At 43.5% G+C, this 14,542-nt stretch overlaps 1 protein-coding gene across 1 annotated transcript in view; it reads left to right on the top strand.

The window, feature by feature from the left end:
- LOC306842874 (tetraspanin-18B-like) overlaps positions 1 to 13,149 on the top strand; it is a 69,392-nt gene extending 56,243 nt beyond the window's left edge. Inside the window, exons 3-9 of the mRNA XM_079374025.1 lie at positions 125 to 220; positions 3,843 to 4,037; positions 4,445 to 4,519; positions 4,624 to 4,722; positions 4,857 to 5,033; positions 11,108 to 11,191; positions 11,942 to 13,149. Coding sequence (XP_079230151.1) covers positions 125 to 220; positions 3,843 to 4,037; positions 4,445 to 4,519; positions 4,624 to 4,722; positions 4,857 to 5,033; positions 11,108 to 11,191; positions 11,942 to 11,989 — 774 coding nt within the window. The 3' untranslated portion in view covers positions 11,990 to 13,149. The remainder of the gene's footprint in view (positions 1 to 124; positions 221 to 3,842; positions 4,038 to 4,444; positions 4,520 to 4,623; positions 4,723 to 4,856; positions 5,034 to 11,107; positions 11,192 to 11,941) is intronic.
- Positions 13,150 to 14,542: the final 1,393 nt, after the last annotated feature.

Here is a 14,542-nt window from a genome sequence, read left to right as displayed (position 1 = left end):
CGTTTTTAGACAGCGCTTTAGTACAAATGTTTTTGTGCCGAGTGTCAATATGTAGATGAAAGGCTCAATTGTGGGTGTTTCTGATTAAGTTCAGAGATGACGCTATGTTTGTTTTTCTTCCAAGGGGCTCGGGGAGGCTTCAGCGAGGGGGACGAGCATGGAAGGAGACTGCCTCAGCTGCATCAAGTACCTCATGTTTGTCTTCAACTTCCTTATCTTTGTGAGTATTTATGTGTCTGATGTTGACATACACTTTGCTTTAGCAGAGTAGTAGAGGAGTACAAAGGGAAAGATACAGACTACTCATAGAGAAATTAATGTGAGAAACTGCAACAGTTGTAATGTGGCGATTAAAGGAATAGACGTTCTGCCTTTCATTTCTAACAACTAGTCACCTATTTGATAGAGTTTGTTTACTCTAGAATGTGCATTAGCTGGACCAGTAACTGCTTTTGAGTGCTACCAAGATGGCCACCAAGTGAATCACCTGAGACTAGCTGATATTTCACCTTTGACCTCATCATTTTTTGAAAGAAATTAATTATTTTTAGTAAACAATACTTAAAATAGAAATTAATATTTTTTAATTAAACCTAAAGTTCACCCAAAAATTAGAATTCTGTTATTAATTACTCACCCTCGTGTTGTTCCAAACCCGTACGTCCTCCGTTCATCTTTGGAACACAAATTAAGACATTTTTGATAAAATCTGAGAGCTCTCAGACCCTGCATAAACAGCAAGGTTACTGCCACGATCAAAGTCCAGAAGCATAGCAAGGCCATCAGTAAAATAGTCCATGTGGGGTTCAATTGTACGGGAATACATTTTGTGTCCAAAGAAAACAAAAATAATGACTTTATTTAACAATTCTTCTCCTCCTCATCCCATTTGCAGTGGCGTGCCGCCATTATGGAGAGAGTATCATGACGTATGCACTTGCTTCCGCTTCATGTAAACAATGCATGCGCATGCTGACGTAATCAGCATTGTTTACTTTCAGCATGTGTGCAATTTCTCCTGAACGTAATCAAACCTGATTATGTTGATTACATGCGTCGTGGTACTTTCCAAAATGGCGGAAGATGGTAACTCGGGGAGAAGAATTGTTGAATAAATTGTTATTTTTGTTTTCTTTGTGCACAAAAAGAATTCTCGTAGCTTCGCAAAACTGAAGTTGAGCCACTGATGTCACATGGATTATTTTACTGATGTCCGTTTCTGGGACTGGGAACTTTGCAGTTGCATTGCTGTCCATGCAGGGTCAGAGAGCTCTCAGATTTCATCAAAAATATGTTAATTTGTGTTCTGAAGATGAAAGGTCTTACGGGTTTGGAGCGACATGAGGGTTAGTAATTAACAATAGAATTTTCATTTTTGGGTGAACTAACCCTTTAAGTATATTCTTCTAAAGTATATTATTTTTGTAATAATTACTCTTTTTAAAAGTATGCTAAAGCGTACTAATGTTTAGAAAGATATTCTTTGACTTTATATTTCCCCCAAAATTCAGCCTGTAGACCAGGGGTCACCAAACTTGTCCCTGTAGGGCCGGTGTCCTGCAGAGTTTAGCTCCAACCCTAATCAAACACACCTGAAGCAGCTAATCAAGGTCTTGCTTGGTGGACTTGAAACTTCAAGGTAGGTGTGTTGAGGCAAGTTGGAGCTAAACTCTGCAGGACACCGGCCCTCCAGTACCGAGTGTGGTGACCCCTGCTGTAAACTGTTAAGATTCACAGATTTGTAGCAGAACAACTACTTGTTTAAACATTTCAAAGCAAGAGAGGGGAAGATACAGGGAGAGAAGGAGGGAAGAGACAGAAAGTGCTTCTTTTAACAACATAAATGGCCACTGTGGGATTGGCATAGACAGAGAAAGATTTGGACTCATTTGGTTTGACTGAATTAATTATCTCCCAACAGCGAGAACAATGTGATGTACACACGTGAGTGCAGCGCTAACAATAAAACAGCTTGTTTTTTGTTCAAAAAATGATAATATAATTCTCTGGAATCCATTTAATGAGCCAAAAACAGTTTGCTCATATTTATTCAACCCTAAAAACTATTAAAACACCAATTTAGTGATATAGTCAAGCTGTTTATGGAATCTGTTTATGACAAAAATAGCTGTTATGGGACAGGACTCAGCTTGACAGACACATTGCAAATGCCATAATGAAAAGAATCCCAGGTTTGGCTCACAGGAGAGAGAGACAGAGGAACATGTTTTTGTATGAGGCTCTTATCTCAAAACCCACCACACAAACCCATACACATGCACACACACACACACACGCGCTTCTTGAGCTGCTTAATCACCAGTCTGGTGTCTGCTCAAGCCTTCATGTGTGTGTGTGTGTCTATGAACGATAGTATGGAGGAAGGGTATCACTTTGACAGGTAGAGGATTGTGGGAAGCTGCAAAAGAAACAGCAGTGTTTCCCAGCCCCCACTCGACTGTCTTTGACTCGCCTGTTAAAACTCTTCAAGCTCCTCTATCCATTCACCTTCCCCCTCCTCTCTGGAAGCGTTCACTTTCAGTAGCCGTTTGCTCAAAAATGATTTATTTTCAGCAGTTGAGCCCATTAGTATTCTCTCTCTGCTCGGTGGCACGTTAACCTTTGTGTTCACTTTACCTAGTAATGTGCATACAACTCAGCAGTTTGTGGTGCATGATAATTTTTCATATTTATCACAATCATTAATCCTGCACTTGCAAAATAATCAGCAATCATTATCTTTTTTATTTCAAGTTAAAAATTGTTATTTTATTAGAGGATGTTAAGTGGATATTACTGCATATTGCTTTCATAGAATGTGTCTTGATTGTAAGAATGTAATTTTGTGCCATTAGTAGAATTCTTTATCTGAAAGAATCGCTAAAATACCGATGGTATTATCTGATGTGTAATCATGTAAATGCTATGGTATTTGGATATGATTATGGCAAGGAGCTAAAGGACCTTTTTTATCATAAAACATTAAATTCCACTAAAAATAATAATGCGGATACTGTGAAAATTAAATGAAAATTACTAAAGTTGCTACTGAAAATCCACAAAAATCCAGCCTTGTTCAAGGCTTTTCAGTTACAGCTGATTATGTAAAAACATATTTTCCATAAAAACAAAAATGTTCCTTTGTTGAAGAGTCTTAAGACCTCATTAAAAACTGAACCAAAATGGTTGGCTAGGAAATGGGAAAGATGCAGAATGGCTGAACTGTAATATATTTTTTTCTTCTTCTGTAATTGGTAGGAAATAATTTTGGATGTTGTGAAGGGTGGTTGAAGTAGCCCCATGATAACTGTTCCAATCGCAATGAAAATTCATTTGAGATTTGTATGCCTGGACCAATATTTTAGCATTATTCAAGGGAGAGTTCACCCAAAATTCATAATTTCATCAAGATATTTTGAACAATGTTGTTAACCAAACAGTTGTGATTACAATTGACTTGCATTATATGGACAAAAAAAGCATTTTGGGACATTTTTCATAATATGTTCCATGGAGAAAAGTCATATAGGTTTAGAACGACATGAGGGTTTTCATTTTTGGGTGAACTATGCCTTTAAATGTTACTCCTCAAAATTTTTATGCATCAAACTATTTTCATATAGTGAAAATCACTATAGCCCCTTTATCTACCCTAGCTAAACCTCCCTAATTTTACTGTAGACACTGTATACGTTTAAATAAATGGATTGAAAATTAAATTTTGCCTTTCAGGCAAATGAGAAGAACTTGATTTCCTTTTTGCTTTATGTAAAAAAGTGAAAATAACACAAACATATAGTAATCTGAAATGTTTTTTTTTTTTTATCTCTCCATCTCCTCAGCTGGGTGGCTCCTTCCTCCTTGGTGTTGGGGTGTGGGTTGTAGTGGACCCCACTGGTTTTAGGGAGATAGTGGCAGCCAACCCCCTTCTCTTCACAGGCGTCTACATCATCCTGGCCTTGGGAGGCATGCTTTTCCTGCTAGGCTTCCTGGGCTGCTGCGGAGCCATACGAGAAAACAAGTGTTTGCTGCTTTTTGTGAGTCACGGTATACTGGAGACGACACTATGTTTCAAGCTGCTGTCACATAGGTTACATACATCTATGACATCTATGGTTCCATAAAGAACCTTGAAAACATTTGCGTTGGACATAAGGTTCTTTACAGTGGGAAAAGAGGTTATTTAAATTATTCAAATGTTTATCAAACTATGAAAAGAATGGTTCTTTTAAGAACTCTTCACTGAAAGGTTCTTTGGGCAGCCCAGAATTATTCTTTTATGACATTGTTGTGCAAACCCATTTAGGTAACCATTATTTTTAAGAATGTAGCAAAATACAGTCCTGTTTCATAGCAGTCATTTAGTCAGGATTTAGTCCTGTTAATAAATACAGTTGTCTAACCCAAACACAGACTGTGTGACAAAATTCTCCTCTCCCTGCAGTTCTTCATGCTGATCCTCATTATATTCCTGGCAGAGCTGGCAGCAGCCATTCTCGCCTTCATCTTCCGGGAACATGTGAGTGGCCATGTCCAACATGTTGAGGCAGCTTCATGTTTTCAGTGCTGTTGTGCTGTTAATATCTCTAATATTTTAATTTGTGTGTGTGTGTGTGTGTACAGCTGACCAGAGAATACTTCACTAAGGAACTGAAGAGGCACTACCAAGGCTACAACAACACTGATGTCTTCACATCAACGTGGAACGCCATTATGAATACAGTAGGTCTTGTTTGTTCCTCAAACATCAGCTACTGTGAATCAATGTTTACCAAACTTATTTGGCCCATCAATACCGCAAAGCTCAAAAATTAGGTTATTTTAACTAATATTTGCCTGTCTCTGCATCCCTCTAGTTTGACTGCTGTGGAGTGAATAGTCCAGAAGACTTTGGGGAAAGCACTTTCAGGTTTATAAACCCCAGTGAAGTGGTGCCTGAGGCCTGCTGCCATAGGAATAGTCATCTTGGAGAAGCAGGCTTCGGTAACAGGGAGGAATGCCTGTTAGGCAGCATGCTGTACCGGAACAACAAGGTGGGCTCTCGTACTTCTGTATACGTCACATCCCCTCTGCCTGCTCAAAAGCTCATAGCCCAGATTTAACTAGAGCAGAAAAACAGGAAAAGAGGAATAGGGTTACCACTCAGCTTCAGCTCTTCCAATGCTGACTAGTGCTTTTCCATGTTCTCAGTGTCTTGGGAATGTGAGCGCATGTGAGAGTTTCTGTGAAAGCGAGCAGGGGCAGTAAAACTTAAGTAAGGGTCCGCATGGGTTTTTAGACAGATGTCCTCTAGTCATGCATACTTGTATTAAAATGTTACAAGTTGACTCATCCTCATGTAGTTCCAAACCCTTATGAGTGTATCTGTAAAATAGAAAGTTTCTCATTTTGTAAAATGTTTACAGACTTCACAGCTGTTTAACATCATAATTATGAAATAAAAAAACACTATAAAATAGTCCATATGACTTGTGTTCTGTATTCAAAGTTATCTGGAGTCATTTGATAGTTTTGTGAGAAGAAAAGCCTCATTGTTTAATCATTGTTCACTGATAATCTTCTCCTTCAGTCAGATATTCATTTGATATCAGATCAGAGTCAGTTTGATTCTTGATCAAATTGTCCAGTACAGTTCAAAAGTCACATTTTTTTCAAAGCAGCTGTAACAAAAGTCATTCTTGTATGTCTAATGCCTTAGTGATCCTCTGGATTTAGGTGTAACTGTAGTTAAGATGTCACTATATTTCATTTTTGACATGAATGAAAATGAGACTGTGAGAATAAAAGTGCAGCCTGTTTAATTGTACTGATGTTTAGCAACATACCAATTGTTCAGCTGTATTGTTCTATTAAGAGATTGAAATGATTGAATTGAGATGAGGGGAAGTCGTGGCCTAATGGTTAGAGACTTGGACTCGTAATCGAAAGGTTGCGGGTTCGAGTCCCCGGCCGGGGGGAGTGAATGTCCAGCGCTCTCTCTACCCTCAATACCACGACTGAGGTGCCCTTGAGCAAGGCACCGAACCCCCAACCATAAATGGCTGCCTGCTCCGGGTGTGTGTGTGTGTGTGTGTGTGTGTGTGTGCGCGCGCATTTGTTCACTACTCACTGCTGTGTGTGTGCACTTGGATGGGTTAAACGCAGAGCACCAATTTCGAGTATGGGTCACCATACTTGACAATACGTCACGACTTACTTACTTACTAAATATTGGTTGGTTCCCCTTCAGGAACTCGAGCTGCGTCAGATACGCTTTGGGAACGCCTTCAGCGTGACCGTGCTCTGAAAATCCAATGGAAGGGCGAGGCATCACGTCACGACCAGGAAGCTATAAAGGCACGTGAGGTGGAGCCGGCTTCAACTTTCTGTCAGTCAGCAAGCGCTCTGTGTGTCTGTCAGTCCGATTTTTCGTTTATGATTTGGTATTGTGTGTCAAAATAAAGCACTATGTTCAAGGCCACAAGTAAAGTTAAGCATAAGGGCGATCTCGGATCACGCTTCAAGTTTGTGCATGGTCTGCCTGGGTGCGAGGCATGCGGAGTCGGCTCTCGAGGGAGGTCCCGCGGCTGCCGAGGCAGAGCGGCGGCTGCACTCGTGGGGCTCGCAGGCTGATCTGGCAGAGGGAATGGAGACGGGTGAGTCCCTATCTTCTTTTTCGCCTGCCAGATCTGGTGCCCTCTCCCTGGGTTCGGAAGCCCGTTCTGCGGTTTCTTACCCCCGAGGTGAGGGCTCGACGCTTCGTCTCTCTTCCTCCGAGGAGGTTGAGCTGGCGAGCGTCGATGAGGATTCGCCTCCTCAATCGCCCCAGTATGAGGAGCTGTTGGAGGTGGTTACTCGTGCGGTGGCCAAGCTAGACATTGACTGGCCCGCCGAGAAAACATCTGAGCCCCAAAGGAGCAGATTAGATGAACGCTTTTTGCGTATGAGGCCACCACCTCCACACCAGAGCCTGCCGTTTTTCCCCGATCTCCACACCGAAGTGTTGAAATCATGGGTTAAACCATTTTCTTCCCGCCTCTTCGTCCCTGCATCTGATTACTACGGTAATGTGGCGGGACTGAATGAGTGCGGGTACAGAGCGATGCCACGGGTCGAACGGACGCTCGCGAGCTATCTGTCGCCTGGTGTTGCATCGTCTCTGAAGGCTCCAACTTTTCCCACCAAACCGCTACGAACTACATCTGCGTTGGTGAGCAAAGGGTATGCGGCAGCAGGTCAGGCTGGTGCGTGGCTGCACACTATGTCCGTGTTACAGGCGTACCAAGCCGAACTGCTGAAGGAGTTAGATGAGGGCGAGGAGTTTAAATCTGAAGATATTTCTGAACTCAGGTGAACCGCTGATTTAGCCCTCCGCGCCACCAAGGAGACCGCCTGTGCTATTGGGCGCTCCATGGCAGCTATGGTGGCAGCGGAGAGGCATCTCTGGCTGACCCTTTCAGATATGAAAGATAAGGATCGGGTCTGCCTCATGGACGCCCTGCGTGCACCTTCTGGCCTGTTCGGCGACGCTGTCAATGCAGTCGTTGACAGGTACCAGGAGGCTCGTACACAAGCGGCGGCGTTCCAGCGGTTCCTCCCTCGCCGCTCTCGAACTCTGGGGGCTGCTGGGCGGGAGCAGCCCCCTCCGCATGCCAGCTCCTCATATCGGGACACACAAAAACAGAGCGTCGCCTCTCGTGCGCCCCCCGTGGGGACCTCTAAGTCTAAGACGGATCTGCGGGCCGTCATTCAGGCTAGAAGGTCCTCGGCGAAGGAGTCCTGATGCAAGTGGTCCAGGACTTCTGAGGGCGACCCCTACTGGGGTGGAGCGGTGCCCACCGCATTACACGGTGCCCGTCTCGCCTCAGTGCCCCCAGGGGATCGGTCTGCCAACCCTGCCGCTGTTCCAGGGCACAGCCGTCCCCAGCGAGTATTACTTTCAGTTCTTTTCGCCCGAAGACATAGCGGAGCTGAAAAACTCGCCACCTCCTCGGAGGTCTCTGCAGCAGTTAGATTGGTCGCCCCCTGTCGGTGCGCCGCTTCAGGGCACCGATCTAGCCGCTCCTCTTACACCAGAGGTCAGTCTCGAGAGACTGATTCCCTTAGTAGATTATTTGGTAGCGTGGAAACTACTGCCAAATGTATCTCATTGGGTCCTGCATACGATAGAGAAAGGCTATCGTATTCAGTTCGGCGCTCTGCCGCCGCGATTCAACGGGGTTATTCTGACTCAGGTCGGCCCCGAGCAGGCTCTGGTGATGGAACAAGAAGTCGAGACTTTACTAAGGAAGGAGGCCATAGAGGTGGTCCCTCCTCACGAAGCTCAGTCAGGCTTTTACAGCCGGTACTTCATAGTTCCAAAGAGGGATGGAGGGTTGCGTCCCATTCTAGATCTGCGTCAACTGAACCGCTCAGTCATGCGACTGAAGTCCAAGATGCTCACTATCAAACATGTCGTGTCTCAAATCAGGTCCGAGGACTGGTTTGTCACGATAGATCTAAACGATGCGTACTTCCATGTCTCCATCCTTCCCAGTCACAGGAAGTTCTTGAGGTTCGCTTTCGGGGGCGAAGTTTACCAATATCGAGTTCTTCCCTTTGGCCTAGCACTCTCACCCCGGACTTTCACGAAGTGTGTGGATGCGGCACTGGCCCTGTTGCGGCTTCAGGGCATCCGCATACTAAATTATATAGACAATTGGTTGATTCTAGCTTAATCAGAGCAGACGGCGGCTCGACATCGAGATGTCGTTCTCGCCCACATGAAAGACCTGGGGTTAAGACTAAACACCAAGAAAAGTGTGCTTTCTCCATTACAGAGGACCACTTATCTGGGTGTGGTGTGGGATTCGACCACGATGCAGGCACGTTTGTCCCCTGCTCGTATCGAGTCGATCCTCACAGCAATCAAGAGAGTGCAAGAGGGCCAGTCACTCACTGTACAGCAGTTTCAGAGACTGCTGGGTCTGATGGCAGCTGCATCCAACGTGATACCTTTTGGCCTGCTGTACATGAGACCCTTACAGTGGTGGCTCAAGACCAGGGGGTTCTATAGTCGCAAACAAGACCTGTTTGCGACTATAGAGTCAGTTCAATGTCCCCTCTGGTTCTCTCTGATTCCTCCAGCTCCTCTGGGACTGGATGCTATGGTGCAGACTTGGCCGAGGGTTCATCTGTACGCTTTTCCCCCTATCGTTCTTTTCCCGGGAGTTCTGGCGAGAGTGCGCCGGGACGAGGTCAGTCTACTACTGGTAGCGCCGTTCTGGCCGGGCCGAGTATGGTTCTCGGACCTGATTTCTCTCCTCGACGGCACTCCATGGGAGATTCCCGTCAGAAGAGATCTCCTCTCACAGACGGGGGGCACTATCGTCCAAACTCGCCCGGAGCTGTGGAAGCTGTGGGTGTGGCCCCTGAGGGAGCACAGCTCATAGCCTCCGGTCTCTCAACCGAGGTTGTTGAGACCACCCTCCAATCCAGAGCTCCCTCTACAAGGAAACTGTACGCCCTGATGTGGAGGCTCTTCACTTCATGGTGCGGAGACCGCCAGCTCGACCCAGTTAACTGCCCAATTGGTACAGTTCTGGTGTTTCTGCAGGCCCGTTTCTCCGCAGGGTTAACCCACTCCACCATTAAGGTGTACGTGGCGGCCATTGCGGCCTACCACGTTCCTGTCAGTGGACAGTCAGTGGGCAGACACTCCCAGGTTACACGTTTCCTCCGCGGTGCGCTGAGGCTGAGGCCACCAGTATGTTCTTGTGTCCCCACGTAGGACCTGGCTGTGGTTCTAGAGGCTCTTTGCAAAGCTCCCTTTGAGCCCATTGAGGAGATATCTGATAGACTCCTCACCATTAAGATTGCCTTTCTTCTGGCTATTTCCTCTCTGAAGAGAGTTGGTGATTTACAGACCCTTTCTGTGGCCCCTACCTATCTTGACTTTGCGCCCGGTATGGCCAAAGTTTTTCTCTACCCCCAAGCGGGGTATGTACCTAAGGTTCCCTCTGTGGTACCACAGCCCGTCCTACTTCGGGCCTTCTGTCCTCCTCCCTTCAGGGAGCCGACCAGCAGAAACTTAATTGTATGTGTCCAGTGCGAGCACTGGGCACGTACGTCCACAGAGCTGCCCTGTGGAGAAAGGCGGACCAACTCCTAGAGTGCTATGGTCCTCCTAAGAGGGGTCTTCCTGCTACTAAGCAGACCCTCAGTAGGTGGATAGTGGATGCTATTAATATTGCCTATGAGTCCTCTCAGCTCCCCTCGCCGATGGGAGTCAGAGCTCACTCAACCCGAGGTGTGGCGGCCTCCAAGGCCTTCCTAGCAGGTGTGTCTATGCAGGACATCTGCAACGCTGCTGGGTGGTCCACGCCCCTCACTTTTGTAAGGTTTTATGACCTCGACATTCGAGCCGCTCCGGGCTTTTCTGTCCTCTCGTCCTAGTCACACTAGGCAGGGACTTGTCAGTCTGGCGGCGTGGGTATCTCGTTCCCAAAGCGTATCTGACACAGCTCCAGTTCCTGAAGGGGAACGTCTCAGGTTACGTATGTAACCATGGTTCCCCGAAGGGAACGAGACACTGCGTCTCGAGGACATTCCTCCGGCATCCCTGCCAGCGCTTGCTTCATTCCTAGAAGCTGAAGCCGGCTCCACCTCACGTGTCTTTATAGCTTCCTGGTCGTGACGTCACCCACCCGTGACACCTCGCCCTTCCATTGGACTGATTGTACAGATAATTCAGAGCACGGTCACGCTGAAGAAGTTCCCAAAGCGTATCTGACGCAGCCTCTCATTCCCTTCGGGGAACCATGGTTACATGCATAACCTGAGACGTTTTGCTCTAAGTGCAAGCAATTTTTTGAAAGTATAAATGAAAATATGATCAGTTGTTGCTTGTGAGAAATCTGAAAAATTGAAATGAACTAAAAAAAAGTCTGAAAAAAAACTAATGGAAGAGATCAAAGCAATGATTCGTTTACTCATTTGAACTCAATGAACTGGTCACAGCAGAATATAGTGCACAAGTTGAATGCACTTTTTTGAGATTTAGAGACAACATGTATAGGTGTCTATATAATGGCATTACTTCACAAAATTGTACAAATAAAAATGTTTTTCTTTCTGTTTGGATCTGCAGGGCTGCTACTCAGCGGTTGTGGACTACTTTGAGATGTACATCTATGGTGCTGGTGCCCTGGCTATTGTTGTACTCACAATTGAGGTATGGCATTTCATAATGACTGTTCAACTGACATTTTCTCAGAGAATTGTTTAAAACTGTTGAAGATAGGACAGATCTTGAGAGACTGAGTTTAACAGAAGAGAGACAGTCCTGTAAACTGGATCTCTGCTGCCCTCATGTGGTAATGTGCTGGAGGCAGACAGCTGAAGAGTGACTTCTGAGAATCATCATGCTGTAAAATACAAATTAAAGGGATAATTCACTAAAAAAATTAAATTCTGTCATTAATTACTCACCCTCATGTTGTTCCAAACCCATAAGACCTTCATTCATCTTTAGAACACAAATTAAGATATTTTTGATGAAATCCAAGAGCCTCCTTAGACAGCAATGCAGCTAGCACATTCAAGGCCAAGTAGTAACGAAATCATTAAAATAGTCCATGTGACATCAGTGGTTGAACTGTAATTTTATGAAGTTACAAGAATACTTTTTTTGTGCAATGAAAACAAATATAACAACTTTATTCGTAGGTCTTACGGGTTTGTAATGATTAATGACAGAATTTTAATTTTTGGGTGAACTATCCCTTTAAATTGATTAACAGAACAGTTTCATTTTATCAGGGATGGTGAATGAAGCTTTTTTTAACAAGTGAGGGGCCCTTAAGATTGAATTTGTCTTGATTATTTTATATTACTTAATCAAACAAAACTATTTGAATGATTCATAATTGTTTGTTTACTTTCATATGAATCTATATAAGATGTTTGTTTCTTTTCTCAACAGCTTTTTGCAATGGTGTTCGCCATGTGTCTATTCAGGGGAATCCAATAGATCGAGTTCACCGAAAGACTTTTTCAAAAAGGAAAACACCACAAAAGAAAACTGAACCACTTGTCAAAGAATGTTTTACTCCATTTTATATCTCTAAAATTATTAAGGAATAAAAAAATGTAAAAAAAGAATCATTGACCTGTACTTCACAGCTGGACCTTTGAGGTACAAGGTAACAAAATAAAACATTAACAAAAAAGAACATTCTTTGAATACTGCAAAGATTTAATGGGCTTTTTGTCAGAAACCCCATGCGTAATTTCGACCAGGTGTTAAATAGACCAGATAAAGCCTGAAAAACAGATGAAGAAGGTGCTGCACTGATTTTGGATGAAGAATATTTATACTGAGTAATGCTGGCTTGTTTGTATAGGCATTTGTGCTTTTAGTAAAAAAAAAAAAAAAAAAAATTTTAGAACAAACCACTCTCCTGTCACCAAGACATCACCACAGTTAGCAAGCTTTCACAAGCACATTATATCAGTGTTGTATAGTCATGTGAATTTCCATTTTTATCTATTCCTGTGTGGATGTTGGAGATCTGTGTGTGTGTGTGTGTGTGTGCATGTTTATGTGGTTTATGAGGACACAAATTTGTATAACGACATGGGTATGACAGAGGTATTACAATATGAAGGTGGTTTATGAGGACACTGCCTATGTCCCCGTAATTCAAAAGGCTTAAAAAACATACTAAATGGTGTTTTTTTGAAAATCTAAAAATGCACAAAGTCTCCTGTGAGGGCTAAGTTTAGGTGTAGAAAGTGTAGGGTTGGTGTAGGGCAATAGCACACACAGTTTGTTCAGTATAAAAACCATTACGCCTATGGAGAGGTTTATGTGGTTCCCCATAAACCACAAAAACCAACATGTGTGTGTGTGTGTGTGTGCGTGTGTGTGTGTGTGCGTGTGTGTGTGTGTGTGTGTGTGTGTGTGTGTGTGAGTGTGTGTGTGTGTTTGCGTGTGTGTGTGTGTGTGTGTTTGCGTGTGTGTGTGTGTGTGTGTGTAGGGTGAATGTACCTCTTCCCTGCTTGAAGACCAGCAATTTTCTTTTTCGTATTGTGATGTTTATTGCAATAGTAATTCTATGTGATTTTAGCTAATTGATGTGTATGCATTTGTATTGAAGATAAGACTAACATTAAAGGAATCTGATGAACCATTTGCTCAGAATCTCAGTGTCTCTATAAATCTGACCTTCTAAAGCTGATGATACACGGGGCAACTTTTTGAGCAGTTTTACTGGGCAACTTTTTTTTAATAATGATTCTTGGGCACTTTCCCACTGAGAATGGGTAACAAATTTCTATCTGGATACTTTAGATCAGTCGTGCCCTGTGTCACATGGTTGCCTGTTGAGGGCAAAATTAAGCAAAGTTGCCCGTCAACATTGCTCATCATCGATCATCAGCCTAAGGTTTAGTTCAATTGCTTTCAAATATATATATATATATATATATATATATATATATATATATATATACACACACACACACACACACACATACAGTGTATGTATGTGTATATATATATATATATATATAGCATTATGAAAAGAGAGCCCAGCTCTGCATGGATTTGTTTTTGGACCTCTCACAGCAGAGCAACGATTTGAATTCATCATTTCTCTCTCCTTTAAGTATATGCCTTATGTTTATTTATTTTTTGTTTATCTAAGTCAAGCACTTTATTATTATTATTATTTTTTTTTATTAATTGTCATCTTAATAATTAATGAGGTAACATAGATAGATACAGTAGATATAGTGGCGAAAAATAAAAAAAATAGCACACAGCAGTGGATTTCATCAAAGACTATGAGTGTCTGTGGGTGAGATCAACATAAAAAATAGCACTGTATTTGGACACTAAATTCACTTCACTCCGCTTTGCGTCGTGCCGCACAACGTCCTCTCAGCCATGACTTGTTCACAATACAGCAAATGGGGTACTGACATTAGCATTAGCATAACCCAAAGTTAGCATAGAAACACAGTCAAATCTGTAAGTCACAGTGTGTACAAATACGATCATGGTTACCCACCACTATCTTCCACTAGTAAAGTGGAAAACAATCCACATCCAGTTAGTGTTAGAGAGGGGGATGTGGATGGTAAAAATATGAAGGGAAGGAAGGAGGATACCATTAAAAAGAAGAAAAGGTTTTGGAGGGGTGTCTTTTCTCATTAAAGAGGTGGCAGATCTTCATACCATTAACCGTAAAGATCTCCCCATTGGCCACCCTGAGGATGATAATGTCCTCCATGTTCCAGTCTGCTCTGAACATGATTGGAGCAACAGCATCCTCCCCACTTCAGACCACTCTGCATCTGAACAGTGTGCCAACATCCTCACTGCTACAGTCTACTCTAAGCATGATTGGAGTAGTGACGGCCTTCTAACTCCTGTTAGCTCCCCATTTGATTGAAGCCCTGAAATGTGGTCCTCTCTGTGTCAGAATGGAGTGCCAACATCCTCCTCTCTCTAGTCAGCTCTGCATCTGACTGGAGTGCCAAAGTCCTTCTTGTTCCAGTCTGCTCTGAATCTGATTGG

This window comes from Barbus barbus, assembly GCF_936440315.1.
Source record: "Barbus barbus genome assembly, chromosome: 23".
Taxonomy (NCBI): domain Eukaryota; kingdom Metazoa; phylum Chordata; class Actinopteri; order Cypriniformes; family Cyprinidae; genus Barbus; species Barbus barbus.
The sequence above is the reverse complement of the archived record's forward strand: the minus strand, read 5'-3'. Positions and strand labels throughout refer to the sequence as shown.